We start from the raw sequence: 10,243 nt of genomic DNA, 5'->3' as shown, positions 1-10,243 counted from the left end.
GACTCAGGCTCATGTTGAAGACATGCTGAAGTACTCCACATAGCTGGGGGGCACAGGCTTTGAGCACCCTGGGGCTGACACCATCAGGGCCTGCAGCCTTATTTGAGTGGAGTCTCATCAGCTGTCTTCTCACATGGTCAGCAGTGAAAAATATAAATATATAAAAATATATATATATGAAAAAAAATATATATATATATATAATATAATACATAAAATTATGAGATAAGATTTCTGAATAAATAAAAATAGATAATGTATCGATTTCTTTTATTGTTAGTGCAGTGAATGCAATGCGTCTCCGTAGTCTACAGATATAATGCTTTTATTCTGAAAAATGTTGACCGGAAGTACCATCCTTGTGTTTCTCGTTGGACTCACTACACAAACCAGCTAACGTTAACGGTATCAACGAAAGGCCTTATTGTAGTCAGGGAGCGTCGTTTTTGAAAGACATTTCTTCCTCCTGCTACGAACATGGAGCCCAGCGACTCAGGTAAATCTTTTCTGGCAATTTGAGCGTGAAGCGAAGGCTAAATTTGCTGCAGCTGCTCTTGGTAAACATCCAAGTTAGCCTCGTTAGCCGTTAGCTGTTAACGTTAACTATCTAGCTACTATAGGTTGCTGGCGTAAGCAGTGCACAACGTTAGCTAACGTTAGCTGTCGGGTAAGATTAACTTAGTCATCAAATACTACAATATGCATAATAGTTATTTAACAAATATAAGAGTTTCCTTTATCCTCCAACCTATAATGTCCATATGTAATGGCATGAATGTCGCTTCCCCCAGCTGTTAGCAGCTTTTAAAAGTTGTTTGTTGTTTGACCAAGAGAAGCTTGTTTGTGTAATAGTCTGAAAGGCAAAGTTAGTATAAATTTCAAATTGAGTTTATCAAAATTTGACATAGCAACAGCAGCATAACAACACAGTTTATAACAGTGAATCCTCAAATGTGTTAAACAGAACAGTAATCAATATTAACGTTTCTTGTGTAAGTTACCATATGTTGATGCTTTTAGGAAGTGAACCCTGATCATATCCAGCTTTTGGGCAAATGTCACAGGCTGCATGTTGCATTTGCTACCTCCACTGCCAGCTGCACAGCTGCACAGCATGTGTATTGTTGTGGTATATTGCATTTTCCATTTCATCTTTTTTAGGGCGAGGGGGATGGAAGTCCAAGCCCATCCAGCCACAGAAAAACAAGATGAACATGAATATTCTCCGCCAAGAGAAGCTGATAGCTCAGAAGAAGAAAGAGATTGAGGCCAGAATGGCAGAGCAAGCAAAGATGAATGTGCAAACCACGAGCAAACCCCTGCCTCCAAGGTAATGCCCTACTTATGGACGTGCTAATATGGCACGGATGTGAAAAATTCAACATGTGGAAATCCATGTGGAAATGTTTTTTTTGCTGCCAGTCTAGTCATATATTGTTATGTGTGAATGTTTTCTTTCACTCCCAACATGTGCCTTACATTAGAACAAAGTATATTTAAACATATTTCATCCATTCTGATCCCAATAGTTCTCCCAGTCATCAAGCAGCTTCGTCAAACAAGTTTGCAAATGATGGAAGCTTCTTACAGCAGTTCATGAGGATGCAGAAGGAGAAATCCAACAATGGGTCAGGTTAGTACTTTGATCCGTACAGTTTTGACTAAAGGGTTACAGTCATGTTTTTATTGTCTTATCCTTATCACAAGTCATGCGTTACTGTTATGTTGTATATTTCAATTTAATACAGCAAAGGGAGCGCTGGAACACAATATACTAGCCATAACCCTATAGGTTTGGCATATGTAAAGGCAGATAAAGAGGCTTCAGACTGTCTATGACGTCCTTGACTGCTGTACAGTTTGTGGGAGATGGACATTTTTAAAGAGGGCATCCTGACCTAATGAAACTAGTTTAGAATTGGGACCATGAACATTATCTTTCGTAAATTACTTGTGTTGGTTATCTGGCAAAAGTTCTGAGACAGCTATGCTACGCTTAGGGGCGTGGTCAGGTCAGCAGCAGGTCTCAAAGAGGCCTCGCAGTCAGGCTGCTCGACTTCTGTGGCAGCCGTGTTTCATCTGTGGTCTCCCAACTCTGACGGAGGGAACACAGCTGCCCAGATAAAGGGGCGCTGGCTGGTTCCAGTATAGCAACCAAGGTTAGAGAAAGAAAGGTTGCCCTGTGCCCCAGACACAGTAGACTTACTGTCTCTTCCTAGATACATGTTGTGTGTGACTGGTAAGAAATACTTGGTTGTTTAAAGTCATGACTAATAGAATCTTCACACACTGGTACAGAATATCAGTATTTGAGAACATGCAGTGATTCTCAAGGGGAAACTGTCAGGGGTAAATACAAGGTTTGGACAAGGACACCCTCAGAATATCTGGACGACATACACTGTGTTACACTCTGTTTGTTCAACTGTGATCCTCCTTGATCCAGTCTTCATGAAATACTGTGTGTGATTCATTGAACTCTCCTGCGCCCTTTCTTCAGCTACTAGACCATCAGCTCTGGCAATTTCTCCTCATCAAAAAGCTTTTACATGAAGACATGTACTACATGTTTAAAAATGGGTCCTGTTTCACTGTTTCTCTGTTTCTAGGTTCAACCAGTGATACCAAAACTCCCACAGGCTTGGCTTCATCACCAGGAGGAAATGCACTGCAGAAAAAGAGCATTCTTGTTGGCAAGCGGCCTGGCCTTGGAGTCAGTAGCATGCTTAGTCAGTTCAAGAACTACTCAAACTCCAAGAAGAATCCTGTTCTCAGCCAGAGGCCGAGTGTGTTTTGTTCTCCCGATGATGAAGATGAGGACGAAGAGGCCGATTACTCCAGATTCTTAGAGATGAAAGGTAATTCAAGGCCTGTGTTTTTCAGTGTATCTCTGGACAACTCCGTGGCTTGGACATTTCAGTGCATCTTCTGCATACTCCAGTGGCAGAGTTGCCTTGTGACTGGCATTTTGTCATAGGTGCCATTAGAGTAAATGTACTCATAGCCTGCTTAAAGTCTCTCCCCCAGAGGATTCAGACACCAGACTCATTATCAACAAGATGGCCTCTTTTGTGGCGGAGGGAGGAGCTGAGCTGGAGAGAAAGGCCAAGGAGGACTACAAGGACAATCCCGTTTTCTCGTGAGTTTGAAGGACAGTGCAGCTCATCCAGATTTACTTATTCATACAGTATTTTCAAAGTCATCTGATTCTAATGTTCTTTCCTTTTTAGGTTTTTATATGATAAGAGCAGCGTGGAGTTTCTGTACTACAAAAAAAGGGTTGCAGAATTGAGAAAGGATTTGCTAAGACCTGAGAATGCGTCAGATGATGGTAAGATTACCTCATCTTACACTCTGTCTTTTGTCTCTGTCCTCTTTGTCTCATCTTTCCTCTCAGAAATACTAATTGCAAAAGGGTTAGCAATGGGTCAATAGAGCATCATCAGTTTCACTTACAGTTACTAGTTACCACAATATGGCTTCACAGGGACATCCATAGACATTATGACTAATACCTCTAGACATGAGCTTGTGTGTATGCGTCCACACCCAAGTGTGTGACTGTGTTATTGCCGCAAGTTTTCAGTTGCATTAAAAGAACATCTGCATACTAGCTTTCAAGACCACACCATCATACAAAAATGGTTTCTAGTCAAGGTACTTAAGTTGTTCACCATCAAACTGCTTCTTATTTTACCCTGCGCATATAAAGTCATGGCTTCTTAAGTTTTTCTCGTATTCTCTTGTGTTTAATAAACAGGGCTCATATGAAGTATAAAAGTGTGGAATTTGATTTGAGTAATTTCCAGGTAAAGAAAGAATGGAAAACAATAATACAGTATTATTTATACGATATGTTAAGGGAAGTAAGACGAGTATAGGTAGCATTGGTTAGTTTACTTCTCTTGGTTTGGTGTTAATTGATTTGTATATGCTGCAGTACCTGTCAAAATAACAGAATACAGAATGTGACATATGTTCACAGTTGGACTTTAAAACCATTAATTTACATAACAAACATCTAGCTATTTGTAAACACACATCAGTGTTCTGAAAACTCTATTGAGAAGTTTGGAAAAATATGGAATGTAAAGGAACCCTTAATAAACCATATTTGTTTTTGGATTGGTCTTTGAAAGCTGCAAATGGAGTGTTACACTTTCGTCAGTAAATTGGGATATACACTACTTTGTTCATATTGCTCACTCTATGTTGTGCCTAATTGAATTAAGAATTTAAAGATGGAGTACATTTTCTAGTCTCACATTGTGCACATCATTACAAATGCAGATCTAGTTTTCACAGCAGGCATAGTGTGTGTGGTGGAGCCTCTCTCCGCTTTACGTGGTCTTTATTTGTTACAGTAAAAGCCTCACATCCATACAGTTCCCCATTCACCACCCCTGTCCCCCTTGCTCCTCCTTCCTCTTCTTATCCCCTATTGGCTCTAGACTGGTGGTGTGTGAGGGCCAGTTGAGTACGGTACAGTAGTAGAGTGTGAATTGAGTCCCAGTACTGATAGGCTGCTTAAAGTCTCCCCCCCAGTGGACCCGGAAACCCAGCAGGTGGCTGAGAAGTTGGCCAGGATTGTGGCGGAGGGTGGCCCCGAGGTGGAAGCCATCACTGCTGAACGTAACAGAGACAACCCTGCCTGCAGGCAAGTTGCTGAATATATGACTGTGTTGCTTTACACTTTTTGTTTTTTTTCCTGGTCTTACACAAAATATCTACTGTCCCTCCTGCAGTTTTTTATATGACCCCCAAAGTCCGGCCTACGGCTTCTACAAAGAGAAAATACAGGAGTATCGTGCTACGGCATCTCAGAGCTCTCTACCTCCAGCAGCAGAGTCAAGGACAGACCTTCAGCGACCAGCTGCTCCGCCATCAGCAGGAATCCCCCCAACGCTTAACCCCGCTCCTCTACCCCACGTTCAGGAGACAGAAACTCCGCCTGTCAAACGGAAGAGGAAGAGTAGATGGGGGTCTGAGGATGACAAAGTCGAGTTGCCCATTCCTCCCATCATTATTCCTCCGGAGATCAGTGTCCCAGACCCTAACACACCCTCTCTCTCCGGTACATGAAATTGTTTTTCACATGCTGTATGTTAGAATTTACATAATTGAATCTGATTCGTCAAGGCTTGCCTGGCGTCAACTAGTAGTCATTAGTTTCCATTTTTTCCACACCAGACAAAGAGACAAAGACAAAGAGCTAAGTTGCCCAATTAAACAATTTTTTTGTTGACTTGGCATAAAACGTATTTAGTATTAAGTATTCCATCTAACGCTGTTTGATGCATGTAGGTGTGGCAGCGGCGCTATCTATGGGACTGAAAGGGAATGGAAAGGATTGATAGACAGACAGGCAGACTGAACATGCCACTTAGTTTGTTTCTGTTTGCTGTCCGTAATTGTAAACAACTTTTAACTTTCTCTTAGAGCTGAGTAAACAGCTGAGTCTACTGCCTCCCCCTGCTGATTTTGACAAAGAGTCGCTCATAATTTAAAAACATATTTAGCGCTCTGAGTGCCATGTTCTTATGTGAGTGCTCTGATTAATGAATTTATAACAAAAAAGGTTATATATCATGATTTATTGGGAGAAACCAAGCAATTTTATGTAAAATTATTAGACATTCAGCACCCTATATAGTCTGAGTGGAATGATCCTTTTGTTTCATAACCACATTTTCCCACAGCTACAACGATTCAACTGCCAATCTGACAGTTGAATCAGGCTCCCAAGATCGAATCGTCAAATAGTCGACTATATGGGGTCATTTTGTTCTTGTGGGGCATGCAAGTAATTAAAACGTAAAACTTGGTGCAGCCACATCAGAAGGTAGTGTTAATATGTTTTTGATGCTGATGCCCCTTTTTAAAAATATTTCCCACCCCATACATGCCAATATTAATGTGTATTTTTGGAAGAGTCATAGAAGATACGGTACTTAAATTATTGTCAAGAAATTAGTACTGATATCATGACACATACTGATAAAATCTCACCAAATATTGCTTTTGAGATTACATTTTAATTTTGGCCACATTATGAGCCAATACAGTAATTAATTTCTGAATGAATAAGTTTGTGGTGATGTCTGTTTCAGCCCAGGAGCTGAGGGGACTTGGATATAAGAAGGGGAAGCCTCTTGGTCTGGTAGGAGTGACAGAACTGTCTGAGGACCAGAAGAGACAAATCAAAGAACAACAAGAGGTATGGAAGTGCCATCTATCTTCTAGGTCTTAAAAATCATTACATTTAAATGTCTGATACCTAAAGACACCCTGAATCTATTATTAGAATATGTTTTGCTCACTATTTGTGTGTCGTGTTTTCTCACGCACTCTAGATGCAAGAGATGTATGACATGATCATGAAGCACAAGCGTGCGATGGCAGAGATGCAGGTGATGTGGGAGAAGGCCATCAGAGACCACCAACATGAATACGACAGCGATGAGGAAGTAGACCAGCAGGCGGGCACCTGGGAGCATCGTCTCCGAAAGATGGAAATGGAAAAGACCCGTGGTAAGGCTGAACCTCAGTGTGGGAATTTGTTCTTTCCTCTGCAACAGTAGCAGCTATTAATGCTTGATAATAAGTTCTCTTACACATGTGAAGTGATCAACTGTTGCTGTAAGAGAAACCTTCTTTGTACCTCTCCAGAGTGGGCAGAATCTCTGACAGAAATGGGTAAAGGGAAACATTTTATTGGTGACTTCCTTCCCCCTGAGGAGCTGGAGAAATTCATGGAGACCTTTAAGGCACTCAAGGTTAGTTAACCTCTGAATTAACTTGTTTCTCACCCTAAAAGGACAGTGTTCGCTGTCGTGCAAATACAAGGATTCCCCTTGTCTATTCATTTCGGTTTTAGAGGTAAATGAATGAATTTTTTGAGTCATAGAAGAAAGCACCAAACAAATGTAAATACTTGTTTTTCAGGCAACCTACAGGTCCTTGTTAAGAGGTGTGTTTTGCACAGAGAACAGTTCACCTATCCTCGGCAGAATCTTTTCACACATCTTTAGTGTAATTTCTGGAAGCTATTAGCCATTAAATACCCGCTTTTCCTCAGGAAGGCTATACACAATTTAGTAGGGCTAGGGTCAGTTAGTAATGTCTGTAAACAGGATTGTAATCATCCATCCATGCCTCTGTTCTCAAGCTGCTTATCCAGGTCAGGGGAGCTGTGGAAACAGCCAGCAGAGAAACCCAGACGTCTCTTTTCCCTGTAAATTCCTCCAGCTCCTCCTGAGGCATCCCCAGGAGGAGACTGTTATTGCCACTTGTTTATTTGAAAGTCAGTTAAACTCGATTTGGCACTGTTGTGGAGACCACACTTTGTTTAATCCCTTAAATAGTTGAAAACAGCACAGTAAGTGAGTAGAGATTTTTTTTTTTTTTATCTAAAGCAATTTCCCTGCCAGATTCATGGAACGTTTTTGGAAAGTCAGCAGTCACGTATCACTCACGATGTAAGCGTTAAAGGAATACTTCAGCCCCCAACTGACCATCAATTACTCACCCTGTCTTACATTGAATTTGTGAGGAAAACTGTTTTTCTGTCATTCCGCCATGGTGAATGAAGTAAAAAATAAAGTTTGATGAATTGAAGTCATAGGGGGCTGCAACAGCAAAGCAAATCAAAACATCTGTTCACAAACTCTTGAAAAAGTTGCGCAATATAATTCAAGTCTCATTTATCCACTTGTATTTAATGAGAACCACCAGTGCGAGGTAAACAGACTATTTTCCAGTTAATCAACTTAATGATAGAAGATTGTGCCTCAGCTGAACTAAACTAGTATTTAATAACTTCTCCACCCTCCTTAAATTTTAGAAAGAGACAAAATGGCTCTGGAGACAGTGAAACTGTGCAACACTTCTTTGTTTTTGCCATAAATGCAGGAGGGCCGGGACCCAGATTACTCGGAATACAAAGAGTTCAAGTTGACGGTGGAGAATCTTGGTTTCCGGATGCTTATGAAGATGGGCTGGAAGGAGGGCGAAGGCCTGGGCAGTGACGGACAGGGCATCAAGGCTCCTGTCAACAAGTGAGTAATCCTCTCCAGTACATTTGCCTTTCATTACATTTCTGTATCATTCAAGGTACGCTTGTGGATGACTGAAATCTTTATGTCCATGCTTTAAAGTGAAGCAACATCACTGTTATTTTTAAGCATGAAAGATACATTTTCTAGTTCCCTAAAATAATGACAAATTCAACAAAGCAAAGTCTTTTGTCTCCTGTCTTTTTTGTGAATATACATTTCTTATTATCTCACAAGTCTAGCTGTGTAACTGTGTGTCTGTTGTTGGCATTTACACCTGAACAGACCTTTTCAGGGTTGCCACAGTTCTGGAAAGTACTTGAAAGTGCTTGGATTTAAAAGAGGTCCTTAAAATTGCTTGAATTGAGCCCGCCGCAGTCTCTGAGTTTAAGCCTTTGTTGGTTGTTTGACGAAAGTAAAATGTTTAAGTAGTGAAACTGTCAAATTTGCTATTAAATTAATTTTATGAACAGTTTTAAAATACAGTAAAACTGTTTCAAACGCTTTTAAAATTACTGTACAAATTAAATTAGGCTACTGTACTGTGTTCAACTCAAATACACTGTAATACAGTACTGTCTATGAAACGTTTGAGACATTGACAACAGCTCTGTTCTATTCTCGTGTCCCAGTAAGCCACAATAGTGTCACTGTGACCCGGCATGTTCAACACCAGGACTGTGGAATTCAGCCATTCATTCATTGTCATTAGTTACACCTGTGATGTTTTCCATTGTGAAATGTTAAAATATCTTTAGTGATGAAATGCTTTATCCAGTGAGACCGAGAGTAACACTAATATTTTGTTGGGCCTCAAATAACCTTAAGCTAATTTTGAGTCTCTCTCTGTCCAATTTCAGGGGAACTACTGCTATGAACGGAGCAGGATTTGGAGTCGACCGGCCAGCCGAGCTCACAAAAAATGACGATGAGTATGACGCTTATAGGAAGAGGATGATGCTTGCTTACCGCTTCAGGCCGAACCCACTGGTAACTTATGTTTTATATTGTTTTCTGTTTGTTGTAACACTACACTGTGAGTATGTGTTGAGTGTAATAGCATGTAGAAATCCATACTCACTACCTGTAATTGGATAATTAGCTCAGCCCTTCATTTACTGTGCTGCTGATCCACTCAACAGGGTCAAGTGTCCATTGCTGTGATATTTGCATTTAATCTGGTGTTTCTTTTTCTGTTTCTACAGAATAATCCCCGGAGACCATATTACTGATGTAAAGGACTCTTTTGTTTATTCTTGTTTATCTTAACTTAAATGCTGTCTTCTGCAGCTGCCACAGCTCTGCACGGTTGTGAAATGGACACTGTTGCACAGTAGAAATTTTAAAATTTGAAGTGGAGACATTGGTCGATTCTCCATTATGTTTGAGGTTTAATTTGGGAGAAGAAAAAAAATCTTAAATGTTTTCTTTAAATAAACAATCACCTGTTTTGTCCCATTTTATTTTAATACTGTAACAGTCAACTTACAATATATAAACTTACATTACTCTTCAGTTTGTGTTACCATTTTATTCCCGTTCAGAGCTTGACTCGACTTTGAATTCCCATCTATGTAACACAGCTGTATTAGCACACAATCTTCTGTATAATTGTTGCATTGAGTAATTTTCCTCACTGTGCTATAATTACGAATTCCTGTCATTCAGTGTTCACAATAAAACATGGCCACTTACTGAAATGTGGATTTGTCACAGATATGTCTCATAACCACTGTACTTATCTTTTTATTCAGTGTTTATTAGGGAATTAGTAGGAGCTAAGATAAACTCACCTTCAATTCATGTTCATATTCATGATAACTGCCATCCGTATTAATTTCTGTATGGCTCCTGAGAGCAAGGAGCCGTTGAGTAGAGTTGACTAGGCTCAAGCTGCCAGTGGTGAGGAGGAGGGTGACAGATCAGTGAAATCAGACCTTCAGTTTGCCATTCCCCTGGGCGGTTTACACGGGATATATATAACTCCAAAATCCCAGCTAAGCAAGAGCCACTCTGGTGTTGCCCAAAGCATCAATCAGAGGCAACCTGAGCCATATTATAAGGTAAACCAAGGCGTTAGTTGGTTTGGCATGGTGAAGATTTTTAAATTGCAAAAAAGTTCCTAGAGGCCAAGTTGGTGTAATCAAAGGGCTTGTTTCCTCTAAAACTATCCAAAATATAGAATATAG

At 40.4% G+C, this 10,243-nt stretch overlaps 1 protein-coding gene across 1 annotated transcript; it reads left to right on the top strand.

Moving 5' to 3' along the window:
• The first annotated feature begins 358 nt into the window (after positions 1-358).
• On the top strand, positions 359-9,754 carry sugp1 (SURP and G patch domain containing 1). The gene is made up of 14 exons (XM_050033278.1): positions 359-496; positions 1,162-1,330; positions 1,530-1,633; positions 2,610-2,858; positions 3,016-3,139; positions 3,231-3,331; positions 4,534-4,657; positions 4,746-5,074; positions 6,111-6,217; positions 6,354-6,531; positions 6,670-6,776; positions 7,912-8,057; positions 8,915-9,044; positions 9,260-9,754. Exons 1-14 carry the CDS (start codon positions 478-480, stop codon positions 9,284-9,286), a joined length of 1,914 nt encoding a protein of 637 aa, XP_049889235.1. The 5' UTR covers positions 359-477; the 3' UTR covers positions 9,287-9,754.
• The last annotated feature ends 489 nt before the right edge of the window (positions 9,755-10,243 follow it).

Source organism: Epinephelus moara, chromosome 21 (assembly GCF_006386435.1).
Source record: "Epinephelus moara isolate mb chromosome 21, YSFRI_EMoa_1.0, whole genome shotgun sequence".
NCBI lineage: Eukaryota > Metazoa > Chordata > Actinopteri > Perciformes > Serranidae > Epinephelus > Epinephelus moara.
This window is presented reverse-complemented; position numbering and strand designations above follow the sequence as displayed.

Bases quoted from the DNA above. Each gene is read 5' to 3' on its own strand.
- sugp1 (XM_050033278.1), top strand. The intron at 3,332-4,533 runs GTAAGATTACCT...GGCTGCTTAAAG, and splicing joins TGAGAATGCGTCAGATGATG to TCTCCCCCCCAGTGGACCCG. The intron at 8,058-8,914 runs GTGAGTAATCCT...GTCCAATTTCAG, and splicing joins ATCAAGGCTCCTGTCAACAA to GGGAACTACTGCTATGAACG.